This window comes from Dioszegia hungarica, assembly GCF_025882075.1.
Source record: "Dioszegia hungarica strain PDD-24b-2 chromosome Unknown MKK02contig_8, whole genome shotgun sequence".
Classification (NCBI taxonomy): domain Eukaryota; kingdom Fungi; phylum Basidiomycota; class Tremellomycetes; order Tremellales; family Bulleribasidiaceae; genus Dioszegia; species Dioszegia hungarica.
Genome location: NW_026515770.1, coordinates 3,403,963 through 3,423,382, shown reverse-complemented (window position 1 = coordinate 3,423,382; position 19,420 = coordinate 3,403,963). Strand labels below are relative to the sequence as shown.

The 19,420-nt window shown below is 59.4% G+C and overlaps 2 protein-coding genes across 2 annotated transcripts; one reads left to right on the top strand and one right to left on the bottom strand.

Annotated features, from left to right (window-relative positions):
- Nucleotides 1-52: 52 nt before the first annotated feature.
- Nucleotides 53-15,609, top strand: MKK02DRAFT_45037 (putative huge dynein-related AAA-type ATPase; the record flags this gene model as incomplete). Its single annotated transcript, XM_053093206.1, has 18 exons — nt 53-438; nt 484-920; nt 963-2,565; nt 2,611-2,808; nt 2,856-5,265; nt 5,312-5,374; nt 5,421-7,604; nt 7,655-7,924; nt 7,969-8,272; nt 8,317-8,507; nt 8,553-8,643; nt 8,693-8,769; nt 8,804-8,865; nt 8,911-9,055; nt 9,105-11,938; nt 11,990-12,315; nt 12,361-14,002; nt 14,046-15,609. The coding sequence occupies 18 exons, from the start codon at nt 53-55 to the stop codon at nt 15,607-15,609; spliced, it is 14,787 nt and encodes a 4,928-aa protein (XP_052946110.1).
- Nucleotides 15,610-16,128: 519 nt separating this feature from the next.
- MKK02DRAFT_26227 (uncharacterized protein) lies at nt 16,129-18,439 on the bottom strand (the record flags this gene model as incomplete). Its single annotated transcript, XM_053087159.1, has 6 exons — nt 16,129-16,469; nt 16,513-16,986; nt 17,029-17,614; nt 17,655-17,685; nt 17,727-17,956; nt 17,996-18,439. The coding sequence occupies 6 exons, from the start codon at nt 18,437-18,439 to the stop codon at nt 16,129-16,131; spliced, it is 2,106 nt and encodes a 701-aa protein (XP_052946109.1).
- Nucleotides 18,440-19,420: the final 981 nt, after the last annotated feature.

Genomic DNA, 19,420 nt, shown 5'->3' with positions numbered 1-19,420 from the left:
ATTTCACCTTGACCTAACCTCTTCATCTTATCTTAGCCTATACACCCATCAAATGGAAGGCATAGAGACAGCCGCTAGCCCACAGGGCGCGGCGCTCGATGGGGCGGAATGGCTCAAAACGAGCTGTCAAAATTTGCTGCTCGATCTCGGGTACAGCCTGGACGATCCCGCTTCCGCCGACCCCACCTTCCCTCGCATCATCTTCGATTACGCGGCGGCCGAGACCGCTGGTGACGCCCTACACGGGGATCTGCTGAAAGCTCTACCGAGATTACTGGCGGTGGAAGGTGTATCGGAGATGGTCGCGAGGCATTTCTGGCCGGTTTGCGTGGATTTAGTGGCTCGGTGGATCGGGAGACCCGATGTTGATTTGGCGGAGTGGGAGAGGAGACTGAGCGCGGTAGCTGCCATTTGTGGGAGTACTAGAGGCCTTTGGAAGTGAGTCTTCCAACAATACGACACGGCCATTGCTGATCCTGCTAGTATCGCTACCGCCTTTATTGCCTCCTCCCCCTTCGTCACGTCCCCCCTCGCCCACATACCCCAAGACCAACTCGCGTCTACTCCATCAGATCGCCTTCATATCCTTCTCATCGCCTACTATCGTATCTTGCTAGCAGACGAAGCTATCGCCTCACGCCTCAAATGGTCACATACCCCCCTACACGCTCTCCGAACTCAACATCCGGACCTCGGCGTCCGGCTCCTGGCGATCCGGGTGCTTAGCATGCAGCGCCCATGGAGCGAGGCGAAGCGGATAGAGGTGGAAAGAGAATGCGTTGGAGATATGGAGCTTGTCAACGCGGAGATACTCTTTGGCTTTGAGGTAGTCAAGCAGGAGAATGGAGGATCAGAGGTCAGGCGGGTCATGGTTGACGGGTGGCTGTTGCCCATCATGGAACGTCGGAGACTGCAGAAAGGTGAGTCCTCCTCCCCTCGAGGTGCTCTCGCTGATAGGGTAGTCGAGGCTCTCACAGAAACGCAACTGCCCACACCACTCGACCCCCTCCATCGTCACCTCTCATCCCAGGTCATCCCCATCACGGACCGCCTCTTCCTCCGCAATCCCTCGCGTGGATCGTCCTCTGGCTTCGTCCACGTTTCCACGACATCTACGGAGAATGCTCTCCTTGAAATGGCCCCCTTGCTCGCACAGGGCTCGCCAATCCTATTATCATCCACCCCATCCTCCGGAAAGACCCATCTTCTGCAACATCTATCCACCCTGCTCCATCCCGGCGTCAACCCCGCCCACCGTATCCTGTCCATTCCTCTCGCAGACACCACCATCGACGTCAAGTCCCTCATCGGTACCTACATCTCCTCGCCCACCCAGCCCGGCACGTTCGAGTGGATGGAGGGAGCTTTGTCCAAGGCGGTTCGGGCGGGGCGTTGGGTCATACTGGATGATATCGACCGAGCTAGCGTCGAGATGCTGGTCACGGTCGCCGGCATCGCTCGGAGTCTGCAGCCTGGACGTCCAGGTCGGAGAGCAAAGTTGGCGGTTCCTGGCCGGGAGGAGATCGAGGCCGGGGATGGCTTTGCGCTCTTCGCCACTCGGTCGACGCGCCAAGACGCCTCGACCCCGCTCATCTTCTTCGGTCACCACCTCTTCAGCAACATCAATCTCTCCTCTCCTACCGACGAAGAAGTCCTCGCTATCTTGTCCGCCAAGTTTGACGCCCTTCCCACGTCGGTCTCGGCCACGCTCGTCCGGATGTGGCAGGAGCTGCGACCCATGGCGCGGGTATCAGGTCCTGTCAAGGCGCGAGAGATCGGGCTGAGAGATTTGGAGAAATGGTGCGCCAGGGTAGTGCTGAATCTGCCGTCAGTGGCCAAAATGGCGGCTCTGGAGCAGTCGTCTTCGGGCGTCTTTGCCAACCCGGTCTTCCAGGACGAGGTCCTGCTCGAAGCCGTTGATACCTTCATGGCTTCGCTGGATAGCAAGCCAGCGTCGGTCGAACGCCGGAACGCCATGATCGCGGTCGTCGCCGGTCACATTGGGATGGATGAGGAGCGGGCGTTCGCCCTGATTGACAAGCGGAGACCTACGCTCGAAAAGGTCGCCTCGACCAAGCAACTTATCATCGGTCGGACCAGCACCCCGCTCGCTCCCGCCTCCAAGCGCCGCTCAGCCCAAGCATCCCGTCCTTTTGCGCTCACCAAGCCCTCGCTCGTCCTCCTCGAGCGGATCGCGGCCAGTTCAGCAATGGGCGAGCCGACCCTTCTGGTTGGTGAGACCGGTACCGGTAAAACCACTGCCGTGCAGTACATCGCAGACACGTGCGGAAGACCCCTCACCGCCCTCAACTTGTCGATGCAAACGGAAAGCAGCGACCTCCTCGGCGGATTTAAGCCTATCGACGCTTCGGTCTCGGCGCGCCTGCTTCACGCCAAATGGCAGAAGCTCTTCTGCGAGACCTTCAGCATGACTAAGCAGCAAAACTCGTCATTCTTGGAGGTGGCAGCAAAGGCACTGAGCGGGCGTAAATGGCAGAGGTGTACGGAGTTGTGGTCGGCTTCTGCTAGGCGGGCGATGGAGAAGCTTCGCCGCCAGGATGAGGAGTAAGTTTACCAATGCTTCAGCAGTGACATCGAGCTGATAGACAGCGAAACTCCGAGGGAGAATGGGGATGCCTCGCCCCGCAAGCGCCGAAAGCCAAACATGCGCGCGGCCAAGGCTGCTGTCCAATGGCAAGCGCTCATTGTCGAGGTATCCGAGTTCGATCTCCACCACGTCAAGATGAACAGCAAGCTAGTCTTTGCCTTCGTCGAGGGTCCACTCGTCAAAGCTATGCAATCCGGAGAGTGGCAAGTCCATTCCGCAAGCGGCCGAGGATCTGGCTGACCCGCAGGATCCTCCTCGACGAGATCAACTTGGCTTCTCAGGAGACGCTCGAGGCGATATCGACTGTACTGGAGGGACCGTCAGCCTCTCTGGTCTTGACAGAGAGGGGAGACGTCGAGCCGGTCGCTCGTCACCCGGACTTCCGCCTCTTCGCCTGTATGAATCCCGCAACCGACGTCGGCAAGAAAGACCTGCCGCCTAGTCTTCGTTCTCGCTTCACGGAGATCTACGCTGCCCCGCCAGATGACGACCGGGAGGCGCTGGTCAGCATCGTCACTCAGTATATCGGCGACATCGCAGCGGGCGACAAGGCGGCTATCCTGGACGTGGCGGAGATGTACCAAGAGCTCAAGTCGCTCTCGGCGGCCAAGGAGATTGTCGACGGCGCCAATACCGCTCCGCATTACAGTATGCGGACGCTCGCCCGGTCGCTCATGTTCGCCATTGAGACGGCGCCGCTCTTTGGGCTCCGTCGAGCCCTTTGGGAAGGCTGTCTTATGGCGTTCACGATGTCGCTCGATCTCGTCAGCATCGAGAAGGCACGAGAGGTCTGCAGCCGATATCTTCTCGGTCCCATGAAGAACGCCAAGGCGGTTCTCTCGCAGATCCCCTCCCTTCCCTCTGGCTCGGACTCGGATGACTATATCCGCTTTGGCCCCTTCTGGCTTAAGCGGGGTCCTCTCCCTCCCACCCCACAATCCCGCTACGTCATTACACCCTCCGTCCAGGCCAAGCTCTCCGACCTCGCTCGGGTAGTCATGACCCATCGGTACCCCGTCCTGATCCAAGGTCCGACCTCCAGCGGAAAGACCAGCGCGGTCGAGTTCCTCGCTCGTCAGACTGGTCACCGGTTCGTCCGCATCAATAACCATGAACATACCGATATTCAGGAATACCTCGGGACGTACGTGACGGATCCAAAGACGGGCAATCTGGTCTTCCAGGAGGGTCTCTTGGTGACGGCCGTGCGGCAGGGGCACTGGATCGTCCTTGACGAGCTCAATTTGGCGCCTACGGACGTCCTGGAGGCGCTCAACCGGTTGCTTGACGACAACCGGGAGCTCGTCATACCGGAAACGCAAGAGGTCGTCCGACCCCATCCCAACTTCATCCTTTTTGCCACCCAAAATCCGCCCGGACTTTACGCCGGCCGAAAGGTGCTGTCTCGGGCATTTCGGAACCGGTTCCTCGAGGTGCACTTCGACGATGTACCCAAGAACGAGCTGGAAACCATCATCTGTCAGCGGTGCCAGATCGCCCCGTCGTACGCCAAGAAGATCGTCCAGGTCTTTGAGGAGCTGCGGCATCGGCGGCAAGCCTCTCGGGTTTTCGAGTCCAAGCAATCCTTTGCGACACTTCGGGACCTGTTCCGATGGGCAGAAAGAGGGGCCGTAGGATATCAGGCGCTGGGAAGCGACGGGTACATGCTGCTGGCTGAGCGCGGGAGACAGGAGGAGGACAAGGAGGTCATTAAGGGGGTCATTGAGGATGTACTTAAGGTCTCGGTCGACCCGCGGGGTATATACGACCTGAGCCTCGAGACCGTCATGGCTCGCCTACCCTTCGCCGAAGTCCCTTCCTCGACCCTCGTCTGGACTCAGGCGATGCAGCGGCTCTTTACCCTCGTCGCGTCTGCTCTTGCCAACAACGAGCCGGTCCTCCTCGTCGGTGAGACCGGATGCGGCAAGACGTCCGTCTGCGATATCATCGCTCTGGCGTTCAAGCAGAACCTCGTCGGCGTCAATTGCCACCAAAATATGGAGACGGCGGATCTGCTCGGGAGTCAGCGGCCGGTCCGGAATCGGCTCGAGCGGAAAGCCAGGATCATCTCTCGGCTTATCGCTCTCTCGCCTGGTCTTGACATCCCGGCCGACGACGACCTGGAGGGTCCACTCGCGGACCTTCGTCAGCGTTCGGACGTCGACCAGGTCGAGCTCAAGGCCATCGAGACTGAGCTGGCGGCTCTGTCCGCGCTCTTCGAATGGTCAGACGGACCCCTCGTTCACGCAATGAATAACGGCGATCTTCTCCTTCTCGACGAGGTGTCCCTAGCGGATGACTCGGTTTTGGAACGGCTCAATTCGGTCCTTGAGCCCGGACGGACCCTCGTTCTCGCCGAGAAGGGCGGGAGCGATATCGACTCGGCCACTATCGTTGCCCATCCCAACTTCCACGTTGTCGCCACCATGAACCCCGGAGGTGACTTTGGGAAGAAGGAGCTCTCGCCCGCTCTTCGAAACCGATTCACCGAGATCTGGGTGCCGGCGCTGAACGACCGAGACGACCTGCTCCAGATCATCGGGCTCGCGTGGAAGCACAAGGAGCTCGAGGCGTTCGGAGCGGTCGTTTTGGACTTCTTCGGCTGGTTCGGCCAGCGAGTAGGGGATGCGGCTGGCCTTGGATTGAGGGATATCCTGGTGAGTCTCATGTTTGACGGGATGGAAGGCTTAGGCTGACTTGCAGGCCTGGGTAAACTTCATGAACGAAATCTTCGCTCAAGGCGGGTTGGAGCCATATCAAGCATTCGTGAGTCTCCATATACTACAGGTCCCGGCTTGTGCTGACTCTTTAGCATCACGGCGGCCAAATGACGGTTGTCGACGGCCTAGAATCACTTCCGCAGTGCGCGGGCATGGCTACTGCCTCGGTCGCTGCTCTCCGCTCGGACTGCCTGGAGTGCCTCTCGCGCCTTGGGCAGACCGTAGCGGGTAAGGCAGCGCTGGTCGAGGCACCAGCAGCCATGGAGGTGACCCCGACCTCCATCCACATAGGCGCATTCGGAATTCAGCGGGGATCACTACCCGCCTCGGACGTACAATTCCACTTCAATGCTCCCACTACTGCACTGAACGCCACGCGCGTCCTTCGCGCCTGCCAGCTGCCCAAAGCGATTTTGCTCGAAGGCAGTCCCGGAGTGGGTAAGACCAGTCTGGTCGCCGCGCTGGCTGCCATCTCCGGCTTCCACCTCCAGCGTATCAACTTGTCCGACCAGACCGATCTCATCGATCTCTTTGGTTCGGATCTCCCGGTCGAAGGCGGCAAAGCGGGCGAGTTCCGCTGGCGAGACGCGGCGTTCTTGGATGCGATGCAGAAGGGGGACTGGGTGTTGCTGGACGAGATGAATCTCGCATCCCAGACGGTGCTGGAGGGATTGAACGCGGTGCTGGACTACAGAGGCACGGTCTACATTCCCGAGCTCGGCCGGTCATTCGCTCGTCACCCCAACTTCCGCGTTTTTGCCGCTCAGAACCCGCTCCAGCAAGGTGGAGGGCGGAAGGGACTACCAAAATCGTTCCTCAACCGGTTCACCAAGGTGTATCTCCAGGAACATACGGCGGATGACCTGCTCCTCATCTGCCAGCAACTCTACCCCATGCCCGTCGAGATCGTCCAAAAGCTTATTGCTTTCAACGAGGAGATCCGGATCGCAACGACCGTCGACCGGACGATTGGGCGGGAAGGAAGTCCGTGGGAATTCAACTTGCGGGATCTCTTCCGGTGGTTCGGCGTCCTCGACGCTAAGAACGGCCTGGAGCTCTCGCATCATCCCGCGGAATTCCTGCGTATGATCTACCTGGAGCGGTTCCGGAACCAGGCGGATCGAGATGCGGTCCAGGGGATCTTTGAGCGGGTGTTCGAGACGAGCATGACGCACTCTCGTCCCATGCCGCTCCTCACTCCCTCCCGAATGCGGATCGGGCATGCTACGGCTGCTCGAGCTGGCGATGCCGCTCCTACCGCTACTATCCGTCATGAGCACCTCGACGTCGCCGAGTCAGTGCTCAAGGCCGTCGAGCTCGGCTGGCTGGTCATCCTGGCCGGCGAAAGCGGAGGCGGAAAGCGGTCCCTGGTCCGGACTATCGCTGGAGAAGCGGGTCGAGGACTCGGCGAGTTCACCATGCATCCCGGAGTGGACACCTCGGAAATCCTCGGTAGCTTTGAACAGCAGGACCATCGACGGATCGTCCGCTCAGTCTACGCGGATATCGTCAGACTGCTGGATCGGGTCGAGGATGGCGGTGTATCGATTGGCGATGCGCGGGCGGTCCTGAGTCAAGCTCACGATGCTCTTCATCGGGACAAGTCACAGGCCGACCGCTTCCAGTCCGTCTGCCAGGCCGTCCTTCAGCGGCTTCCGGTCGACGCAGAAACGACGGCGATCCAGCACAAGCTGTCCCTCATACCCAAGTCTGACTCCGCCGCGACCGGTTTCGCCTGGGTGGACGGTCAGCTCATCGACGCTCTCCGTACTGGCGGATGGTACCTCATCTCTGACGCCAACCTCTGCAGTCCCTCCGTTCTCGACCGCCTCAATAGTCTGTGCGAGTCGAACGGATCCCTGATCCTCAGCGAGAAGGGCTCGACCAGCGGTATTCCGGAGGTCATCAGGCCCCATCCCGACTTCCGGCTTTTCATGACCTACGACCCTCGGTTTGGAGAGCTCTCTCGCGCTATGCGGAATCGGGGTATCGAGCTGTATCTCCAGCCGTCGCCTCGGTCGGCATGTCGCGCGGCTCTGTCCGAGTTGGCAGTCCTCTCAGACTCGTTGCTCCGCTCAGCGTGGCTAATTGAGGGGGTCGACGTGCAGAACCCCTCGGCAGTGGCGAACGGGATAGCGGGCAGTGTCCGGGAGTCCCTATCTCACCTGGCTCGACTGATTAGGGCGGAAGGGCCAGAGGCTGGAGGTAGCATGCTCCCGAGTGCAGTGGACTGGGCGCAAGCGAATGCGCCAAAGTCCAGCGATGGGCTGATTGAGGTGAGTTGCGTTTGGGAAACTTCTGTCCGGAAGAGATACTTATGATACAGACTATCGACCCAGTCCTGAACCCTACTCTCACCACCGGTGGAGGAGACGATATCTTCCGGGCCATCCTGATCACCCTTCGCATACAATCGGCCCAAGGACGACTTCAGCATTGGCTCGAGGCGAATGGCTCGACTAAAGCGGTCCTGTCTCAATCTGCTGCCAGCAATGCCGGTCGGAAGAGCAAACGGGTGGCCGCTGGGGCGCACGTCTACAGCCTCCTTGTCGAGATGCGGACGATTCTCAAGGATATTCTGAGATCAATCAATCCCGTGAGTCGTCTGTGAGCCATAGCGTGACCTTTGCTCATCCTCAGGCCCAACCGCTCGAAAGCATCGATCGCATCGAGCTACTTCTTCTCCACCTCGAAGATCGATGCAAGTCGGACAGTTTTGACTACTCGGCCGTGGGGCTCATTGCGGAGTGGCTCGGTCAGGAGCTACAGGCCCTCGATAGCGCTCTGGACCTGGAGCGACTCGTAGCCAAGTCGATTCAGCACGTGCAGACCACGACCGGCCAAGGACAGTCTGAGATCTGGTCCATGTTCCGATCTGCCTTTGAGGTAGATGGGATCATTCCAGCAGATCTGCTTGAGATGGCCGACCGGTGCAAAGACAGCAGTACGTTGCCCCACCGCTTTTCAAGGTCCAGACTAACTCTACAGAGCTCCGTCAGATGCTGCTGAGCGGCTTGGTCGCCCTCCAGTCTTCTTCGAATGTCGACGCAGGTGCAACGGCACTTAGAGAGATGCTGCGCGACATGGGTGAAGCCAGCGCCCAAGTCCCGGCTGCGCGCTGGACCCAGCGGTCCATCGCCTCCATCATTGAGCTGCATGCAGCATCTAGGGATCATCAGGTATGTCATCTGCAGCACTCACGGAGACACAGCTGACGATACCAGCTGCGAGAAGGGGACTTGCACCTTATCTTGACCGACTCAGCCGCTAAAATCAGCGATCTGCTGCCTCTGGCCTCACTCGGTTCAGAAGCTAGTACGTGCCGCCGTCATTACCTTTCTTTGGCTATCGCTGATGGTCTCAGGTATCGCCGACCTGAAGTGGATGTCGGCGTGGCTGAGGCGGACCTGGCAAGACGCGGATGAGGCAGACACAGAAGAGGTAAGCAAGAGCCCTGGTGTCCCGCTGACTCCAGGTTCTTGGAGGTCCAGCTCGCCTATTTGGCCCCGCTCAATTGCTTGGAACTCTACGCTTCGAGTAAGTCACATTCCTCCTTGACCCGGCGCTGAGCTGACCTCTCAGCTCGGCGGACGCTCTGCGGCTGGACCAAATCTCGGATGCGGACAATGCGCTGAGCTTCTCCATCCGAAATGCCTTGTGGTCCACTCAGCTAGGTCAGGATCGAGGATCCACCCTGCTATCAATGCTGCTGGAGGCTGTCCGACTGGTAATTTGATCAGTCTACTCATAGTGAGACCGTCGCTGACCCGACAAAGCTATTATCTGCCTTTGCGATCTCCTGTCCTCGGGAAGGAGATGTAGCAGCCCAATCTGCCGCTTTGGTCAGCTCCGTCCGCTCCTCACCCGTGAAGCATGTACGGCAAGCTGGAGAATCTCATCTCCTGTCACCCCTCACTGCGGCGGCCCAGGGAGCGAGCGACACGAGCACTATCGGTCAATTGTGTCTCGGTATATCCCGCTTCTTGCTCGATACCTACGTCACTAGCGTGCCCATGGACCCAGCAGTACGGCGCGTCCTCAGTCACGAGCTATTGATATCCCGGATCGCTCGCCTCAACGAGGAGCTTGAAGCTATCGAGAGCATGGAGATCCGCATCAAAGGCATCAGCGACTCCACGCGACGCTTCGCAGTCATTACCAAGATCGAGCAGACCCAAGCACTCATCTCCAATCTCGGTCCTTCCATCTCGCGGACCTCCGACCCGGCTCGACTCGCCTACCTATTCAACGAGGTCCACTCCTTCCTCGGTGACGTCTACTCGGAGACATCAGCTGCCAGCCTTGTCAATTCTCTCGCCGCGGGCGACCTTCAGGCACTGCATCGGGAGCAGTCCTTCCAGCTCGCTGCAGAATCATTTTTGGCTAGGCTAGGCGCAGTCTATGCCGACCTGGACGATCTTGTCCAGCCGATCATCACGGCTGTGCTGTTCGCTCGCTTTGGTCTCCGCACTCTTGCTCGAGAGCCGGAAAGACGGCAAGCTCGGTCCGACCCGGTCGTCTCTACCGCCCTCGTCTTTCCCCGCGCGGCCATCATCCCCCATCTCCAGTCGTCCGCTCTCCGCGAGAGCTTCACTACCAATGACCTCCTTATCGCCTCTTTCGCTCATGCAGCCGAGACGACCAATCCTACCCAGCGATCCCGCCACACCACTGCATTGCTCGCCTATCTCGGCGGACTCTACTCCAAATGGAGCGAGACCCGCATGCAGGAGCAGCAGGATGAGCAAGCCAAGGAAAGCTTGTATCGGGTCAAGAAGACGGAGGTGGAGGTCTTGTCGGATCTGGAACAAGAAGAGCAGGAGTTTACGGAGCTGTTCCCGCAGTACGAGGTGGATGAGGAGGGCAACTCGATTGTCCCCCCCAAAGCTGCATCGGAGGGGGAGGAACAGCACGCCAGCTTCCCAGCTAGCGCGGTCGAAGCTTTCCATGCGCTGGTCTCCTCGCTATTCGGCGGCAAGCACTCGTCGGTCGCGGAACAGCTGGCAGATCTGCTGCGTCACACGGTCCGCTCAGCATTCGATCCTCGCCCACATGATGAGCTACTCGACGCCGCAAGTCTTTCTTGGCAGCTCGAGACTCTACATCGCCGTCTAGCGGAGTCTCGGAAGCCTGGCAAGACGCCCAACTTCTACCTGGGCGCCAACGAGCCGGAGAGCCGTAAAGCAGCTGCGATCGCCGCGCGTCTTCGCGCACGTCTCGATGTCCTCGTTGACGAGTGGCCTGAGCAGATGATCCTGCAGCACATACGGGACCGGTGCGATCGCTTCTTGTCCTTGGACATACGCAGTCCCGTCGCTATGACGCTCACCAATCTTGAGCAGCTCCTCATCCATATCGACGATTGGGAGCCGTACGCCAGCCGGGACAACTCGCTCAAGTCGTATCAGGCGGAAATTTCGGCGCTGCTCATCGACTGGAGGCGGCTAGAGCTGAGCTCGTGGGTCCGTCTACTTGACGACCAGACCAGCCAGTACGTCGCTCGGGACGCCGAGTGGACATTACGTCTCTTCGGCGCTCTGATCAGCGGCTCTACCTCCAGTACCGATCTCACCAAGCACTTTGCCTCCCTCGTCCCCATGATCACCACCTACCTCCAGACTAGTACCCTCGGCAACTTCCCCTCCCGCCTTGCCGTGCTCGATTGCTTCCGGCGCATGGCGGGCGAGCTCTCGTTGCTCCCTGGCAACGACAATCTCGGTGCGGTCCATTCCCTCCTCAGCAACATTGTCAACAACGCTCGCCTCTTCATCACCCGCATCGAGGACTCGGTCCGTACCCAGCGGGCAGTCATCGACAAGGCTATCAAGGACTTTGTCAAGCTTGCCAGCTGGAAAGATGTCAATATCTTTGCTTTGCGGGCGAGCGCGCAAAAATCACACAAGCAACTGCACCGCAATATCCGCAAGTTCAGGGATGTACTGCAGCAGCCGGTCGCGCCGATGCTATCGGATCTCACCGCTGTCGTCCCGCAAATCTCGGCGCAAATGGAGAATGCTTCGGCGGCGGTCTTCTTTGACGTCTCTGTATTCCCGACTTCGGCCCCGGAGGGTACTGCAACTACACCGGCCCATCTCTTGCGCCTACCGGAGACGCTGGCCAGATTCTCCAATCTCCTCAGCTCTCGGTCAGCGGAGGATATCGAGCGGGTTGGCGGCGCCATCGACGCCATGGCCGTTGACATCATCGAGACTGCCGCCGAGCTGGCATCGGCTACTCCGGCTTCGCTCACGAAGGAGAACACCAAGGCCATTGCCAATCTCCAGCGTCGGAAGCGGAAGGCGTACTCGGATCTGCTCAAGTCCTTGCGGGCGTCCGGCTTCTCGCAGAGCGTCAGGGCGGACTCGCTAGCCAAGCAGCAGTCGTCTGCCTGGATGCTGCAGCGATCGCCTCTGCATCTCGACACGGTTCCAGACGGGCTTAATTCGGTGGTCCGCGATGTCGAGAAGTACGATGTCAAGCTCGGCGTACTGCTGCCTGCTTTACGGGCGGCTTTCAACGGTCATAACGACGACATTGCCTCGCAGGACTTGCAGCGCGGGATTGGGTTCACAGAGTCCGTACTTGCTTCCTGTCTGACACAGCGCGAACGGTGAGCTCGAATGGTGTAGTGCTTGAGTATGGGAGCGGAGCTGACAGATAGATTGGCTACCTCCATCCAGGCGGTCACTGCCTACTCAGCCAAAATCGCTCACATCCGGCGGCTCGCGCAAGCCTCGACCATCGAGGGCGGACAAGACGTTTCGGACCGGTTGGTCGAGGCCACTCTGCTCTATTGTCGACTCAAGCAGGCCTTAGTGGAAGCGCAGGAGTCTATACGGCGTCATCGGGATCTGGAGGAGAAGGCGGTCTCGACGGGCGATCTGGCGGTTCTCCAGGACATTGTTACGGAGCTAGACGGGTTGATCCCGAAGCTGGACGAGGCGTGTGCTTCGGCACGGGCCGCCTCATACCATGTTTTCTCGAGCTGTGAGTTCTTCCCTGTTGTAGGGCTAGCTCGAGCTGACTTTCCAGCTGAGAGCACACTGCTCCGGTCTGCGGATGACATTCGCTCTCGAGCCATTGCCGCATTCGACTCGCAGCTGGCCGAGTTGCCCGCGTTCACCTACCTCTTCAAGACCCTTCTCATCATGACAACCCAACTCCCACTCCTCTCTACAGATCTGCCTCAGGCAAATCTCAGCCCGGAAATCCGACGCCAGAGCGAGGATCTCATCTCGTCTATCCTGGTCGTCGCTCAGAGCCTTCCGATGCCGAAAGAGATGGCGGACACGGACGAACCCCCTCACATACCTCAATCCTTCACTCAGCAATCTCAACGCCACGACGCTCTACGCATCCCGGACGTCATCGGCCGGCTTGACAGCCTGATGGGCGCTTTCACGTCACACACGGCGGGGTACTCGGTTCCTTTTGGCTCCATCCCACTCGCGCAAGCCCTCCCCTTCCTCGAAACCCTCGGCGAGCAATACGCACAAGCCATCTCGCAGCACGCCTATGCCGTCAAATCAACGTACAAGCTCTGCTATGTTGTCGGTCGGATCATGCTCGACTTGGCGCAGAAGGGCTTCTGCAAGCCTCAAGAGGAAAGCAAGTCGAAAGACGGGGAAGGCGAGGAGACCGTCGAGGGCACAGGAATGGGCACTGGAACCGGAGACAAGAATGTCAGCTCCGAGATCGAGGAGGAGGGCCAGGTTGAAGGGCTCCAGGGGGAGAAAGAGGAGGATAAGGAAGATGGAGATGACGACGAGGGGGATGACGACGCTGTCGATATGGAAGACGACTTCGACGGCGACCTCGGGGAAGGCAAGGAAAAGAAGGAGGACGAGGGTGAGGATGGGGAGGAGGAAGATGAGGAGGATCACGATGAGCATGCTGGGGATGTTGACCCTCTTGATCCTGGTGCGGTGGACGAGAAGTTTTGGGGAGAGGAAGAGCAGAAGGTCGGGAAGGAACAGGGGAAGGACGAGGTCATGGATCAGCAAGCTCAGGATGATGGCGGGGAGACTGAGATGACTGCGAAGGAGGAGGAGAGCAAGAAGCAAGACGAGAAGAAGAAGGATCAGAAGGAAGCGGGGGAATCGGCAGACGACGATGGGAAGCAGCAAGAGATGCCCGAGGACGGGGGCGAGGGAGAGGGGGACGAGCAGGAGGAGGACGATCGCGAAGGGGAAGACGACAATGACGACACCAATCCGCCGAAACGACCCGAGGAACAGAACGTTAATGTGGACGAGGGGGAACGACTCGATCTTCCGGAAGACATCAATCTGGACGGCGATGATGACGAGAACAACGACAATGGTCTTGATGGGGAGGACGATATCAGTCTCCCGCCTGACGAGCGCGGAGAGGACGAGGAGATGGGCGAAGGGGATGATGCCAGTGTCGCGTCGCAGGACGATGGGGCGGCTGAGGATGAGGCCCCGGACGCTACTGGGGTCGGGGAGGAAGATGTTCAGGATCAGGAGGAGGCGGTCGGGCAGAACGTCGACGTGCCTGCTGCCAATGATGCCGACGCTCAAGACTCGACTGATCTTGGGCAGGGGCAGGGTGGCAGTGCGGAGGATCAGCCAAAGGAGAAGGAGGTCAAGGAGGGAGAAGAAGAGGAGAAGATGGACACCGAGCCGGCGGAAAGCAAGCCAGAGGGCGAAGGGTGAGAACCTTCTTTGACATTGTCAGACATGGCTGACTCGTAGCTCTGCACCACAAGACCCGTCTTCTGGCCCTGCCGACCAGCAAGAGGGCGAAGGCGCCATCGAGTCGTCCGGCGCCCCCATCCCCACCGACTCCCGCAACCAACCCCAAGCCAATCGCTCTCTTGGCGATATCCTCGAAGACATCCGCAGGAGGCGTGATGAGATTCTCGCGCAGCAAGACCGGCAAGAGGAGGTCGAGAAGCGGGCGGACGCCAAGGATGAGGCGGCTGGTCAGGTCGAGTACCTCCAGGATGGGGATGTCGACGAGGGGCAGCAGGCGCTGGGCACCGCTGGGGAGGAGGAGCGGCAGAAGCTGGAGGATCTGAATATTCTGGATGACGACATGGAGGGAGAGGCGGATGCTGGGATGGCAGATGAGCGGGAAGAAGGAGAGGAGGAGCCGCGGGACCAACCGGAGCGTCAAGCCAACAACTCCTCCGGCACGGCCGACCAACAAGATACCGAGAAGGCCCTCACCCGCGCCGATATCAATGGCTCTGCCGAGCGTCCCAGCGCTGGAGAACAGATGGACGTTGACGCTCCGGAAGGCGAGGACGATGCTATCACAGAGCCTAAGGAGGAGGAGATGCCGGTCGAGGAGGTCGAGCTGAACGTGCTCGACCTGGCCAGGCCGGCTGAGGGATCGAGTGGGGAGGATCGGTGGCGCTACTACACCTCCCTCACGAGCGACCTCTCGTACGCTCTCTGCGAGCAGCTCCGGCTCATCCTCCAACCCACCCTCGCCACTCGGCTCCAAGGCGACTTCCGGACCGGGAAACGGCTCAACATGCGGAAGATCATACCGTACATCGCGAGTGAATTCAGTAAAGACAAAATATGGCAGAGACGGATGAAGCCCTCTAAGCGCCAATACCAAATACTGCTCTGCGTCGATAATAGCAGGTCCATGGCGGAGAACCGGACGGTCGACCTCGCCTTCCAGGCCCTCGCCCTCGTCGCTCAAGCTCTTACCAAGCTCGAGGTCGGTCAAATCGGTATAGCCAGCTTTGGCTCCTCGGTCGACATACTCCACGACTTCTCCGACGTCGGCTTTACAGATGCTCACGGAGCGGCGGTCATGAATTCTTTCAGCTTCGACCAGCAAAAGACGGACGTCGCTGCGCTGGTCGAGCGGAGTCTCTCATACCTTGCCGAGGCCAGGCAGAGCCAAACAACCGCGGCTCCGGACCTTTGGCAAGTCACCTTCATCGTATCAGACGGGGTCTGTCAGGACCATGCCAAACTGTCGACCCTCCTTCGCCGTGCGCTCGAGGACCGGGTTTTTATCGTATTCATCATAATAGATCAGCTCCAAGCACAGCCAAACGCACCGCCTGGGGCCGCCACCACGGGAGCGAGCAACAACACGCGACCCAGCATCCTCTCCCTCCAAACGGTCGAATACAAGAACGTGGGCGGGGAAATGAAGCTGGAGATGAGCCGCTACCTGGACACCTTCCCCTTCCAGTACTACGTGGTCCTCCGTGATGTGGCGGCTCTTCCTGGGGTACTGTCGGACATCTTGAGGCAGTGGGCGGTGCGGGTGGCGGAATCGGCGGAGTAGTCCGGGACGGCAATCGTGTCATTCTGGGATCGAATGAAGATGGGAGGAAGAATCTGGGAAGGGAGGATAAATTTGAGAGGGGATGATGGGGAGACGAGGGGAGGAAGGTGAGAGTGGGGAGGGGAGGAAAGGGGGTTCGGTGGGTTTGATGTGGACATTTTGGACATGGTTCTTGCGGAGGAGGCGGGGTTGGGTGATGTATCAGGGACTGTATACTTTATAGAATATAGAAAGGCTTGGCTATCTACTTGTTGTTGTATAGTATTGTAGGCATAGCATGGTATGGACAGGTAGTAGCAATAGATGCAAAATTTGCACTCGAGGAATGAGGAGTTGAGACCTGTGCGTCCAGCCTCTGCTGTCCTCGTGCACGATCCGGATCTAACGTGTGGGCACATTATGCACAATGTCCTGTTGCATAAGAAGCTGGCCATCAAGGCAGTACACCTCCTACTTTTATATATACGAGTACAATTCTCCGTGCTCCCCTTGTCGCTATAGCTACACTTTGGGTCCGCCTCACTCTCCAGATCCCGTCGCCAACCCCTTTGCCAGATCCGCCAACATCGCATGCGGGTTAGGCGTGTCCGCTACCTGCTCCTCCGCTTTCTCTGCCGCCTGCCCAGGCGGCATGGCGATGGACCACGCCCAACCTTCCCTTTCCCACCCAGCCGCCCAGGTGCCGAAACGCTTTCCCATCCAGCTGCCAAGGATATCCGCTGAGCTTGTTTCGGACATCCAGTCGGGCTTGTCGTCATTCAAACATACCATGGACAAGGGACTGGGTCTATCCCACCCCTCGAGAATGTTGTAGAGGTCGATCGGGCTTCGGGATAGAGCAAAGTGGGTAGGTGAAGAGGCTGATTATCAGCGCAGCAGTAGGCCAGTTGAGGCAGAACATACCGAGAGAATAAGTATATCGTGACAGTAGCTTGACGCAGTACTGCCTCAAATCGACACTACTGCTTCTCTTCCGCCCGACCATCCCTCCGGCTTCCGTCCCCAACCAAAGATCCTGTCCCGGCCGGACGACCCCCTTGAGCGAAAAGTCCCCCTCCCTCCAGTCCGGCACGAGCGGGAGCATCGGTTCTTCCCTCTCCCACTCCCTCCTTCCTCTGACTTCAGGCTCGAAAGGCTGGTTCTCGGCCGGTAAGAACGCCGAGAGTCCGCGCGGGCCCGAGGCGTTCATGAGCGCCATGATGAGGCAGTCGCCGCATTCCGGCTGGGAGAAGGCGAGCTGGGTGAACATGTCGACAGCGGAGACCGGGAAGGGGTCGGTGAAGAAGTTTGGGGGGAGGCACTGGGCAAGGTCGAAGAAGCAGGTCTGGACTGGGGAGTCGACGGATGGCATATCGGGGAGGTGGCCATCGAGAGACGCTGGCGGTCAGCGATATCCAATGTGTAGAGAGTAGCACATACTGAAGAGATACTCGGACGCTTCGGGGAATTGCCAATCATTCCGAGCCATCACCTCGTCCATATCCTCCACAGTGGCCCTCTCATCCTGAATGATAACAGCCACTTCAGGTACGCCCCTCTCCTCACTCAGCCCAAGCACGCTCCAGAGCTCTTCCCTCGCTTGCACACCCCACACACCGTCCACTCCGCCCATCCGAGCTACCGCCCACGTCCAGAGCAATGCCTCGCGCCATCGCTCGATCTGGAGGTGCGTCACCAACCACGGAAAGTGCACATCCGCCTTCCCGCGCTTGCTCTCCCTGAACCCTCGCGTGGCAGCCACGCTGAGGTCTTGCGCGAACATCACCGACGCCTCTTGCGCCAGACTCCGGCTCATGCTTTTGGGGACATGCGCGAGGTACATCCGCCGTTTGGGGTAGAAGCGGGTCGAGAGGAGTTGATTGGCATGTTGGAGTCCGCCCCATTCGCCCGAGTCGGAGCGGAGTTCGGGTGCGAGGGTAGGTGGGACCCGAAGGCCGAGGTCTGGGGCCAGGCGGAACACTGGGCCAAGGAGGGGGTGGTGGAAGTCGGATGTGGCCATGTCGCGCTGAGAGTCAGTCAAAGCTCTCCGAAGGAAGAGGACTCACCAAGAAGAACATATCGTCGTTGGAGAGGATACTGCTGGTCAGTCAAGCTCACGATCAAGCTAAAGCACTCACAAGTTCTCCGAAAGATCATCTACCCAAGCCACCTTGCTTTCAATCTGGAACGAGTTGAAGCTGGGCAGCGCTTCCTCCCTCCACTTTTGCTCGTCTCTCCATTCTCCCTGGATCCGACTGTCCACCTCCCCATCTGACGGTAGCCTAAAGATCTCAGAGTGGAAATGCCACTGCATCCCCACGTCTGGCGCCGTTGTGTTCAACCACGAAGGCACCTGCCCGACTCTCCACTTGGCCTCGCCTTCTGAATCCACCACCACCTCGTAGACCCCCTCCTCGTCGTCCTCATCCACCTCCACGACGGGGACCGCCGAGTCCAGCTCAAAATCTGCCGAGATGACATGCACCCGCCTCAGCCCTTCGGCCAGGGACTGCGCCGCGGACCGTACTGCGCCTCGCAGCTCGCCATTATCACGCCAGTGTCGCTCGGCGCCTTCGAGGTGGAGCCCTTCTAGCTCGGCGCGGACGGTTTTTGCTTCCTGTAGGACGGGAGAGGAGGCATTGACGAATGTGTAGACGATGTCGAGGGTGGGGTTGGGGGTGGGCGGGAGGGCCGTGAGGGGGAGCTGGCCGGTGGTGTAGTATGGGACGAGGGTAGAAGGGGGAAAGCGGCGCATAGGCTGAAGGAGGCTTGGCGGTGTGGGGAGCGCCGAGGGATTGGGGACGAGTACGTGTGCCTCGTCCCCCGGGATCCGGACGACCCCTTTGCTCATCCAACGCCCCGTCGCCAGAGCGGCGTCCGGATAGTCTGGCACGTCGACGGTATCCAGGGCACCGAGATACGCCGGGGTGTATCTGGACCGCGCGCTGACCCAATCGTCCAGCAGAAAGTTGTCGATAAGCATGTAGATCAACCCGCTGCTGAGGATGATGGCGATAAGGAGGTAGGTGGTCCGCCGGGACTGGCGTCGTTTGCTGAATATGGCGTACGCCCAATCGCTGGCGCCCAGCTCGGGGTCTGATGGGCGCCGGGGGGTCGACCATGATGAGGACGAGGGAGTGGAGATGTCGGTTGGAAGCGAGCGAGAGATAAAGGGGGAGGCGAGAAGGAGGCGCGAGTGGAAAGACATCGCCGATGGGACGGTCGGTGGGACGTCTACAGAAGATAAGGGAAGGGCGTAAACAAGCTCGTCGGTCGGGTAGGACGGAGGAGGGGCGTCGAATATGAGAGATGCCTTCTCGACGTCCATGATGGATGAAGTAGAAGATGATTGAGTTGAGCTGATTAGGCCGTCCTGCTAAGCTAGGGGGTAGTCCCTTTGGTCGTGTGAGGCTAGCTTGGCGAGTTGAAAAGGGGGATCGGGGGAAGAAGTTTCGAGGGCCAGCCTGCGAGATGTCAGATGACGGATGCCAAGTCGACCTGTGTATCGGTCACGGTGGGTATAGGTAGGATGACTGTCAGCGATGTGAGACCCCTCCTCTTCTCTGGCTGCTTCTGCGTAGTCGTCACAGTTGATACCGACAGTACCTCCTTTGGCAGCCGAGTTTGACTTGTGTTCTGAGCGGCATCTCCGGCGGGCGTGAAACCTGAAACACGCTCATAAAACAGGGCCACATCCCCCTGAAATAGCTCTCCGCGACTCGCAGTCTCGCAGTTATAGCAGTCGTCGCCCTCATACAACAGTATCGAGCCAAGATTAGCAAACGGGTCAGCTATCGACGCCGACGCGCCGCCTCAAACACGGAGAACGACT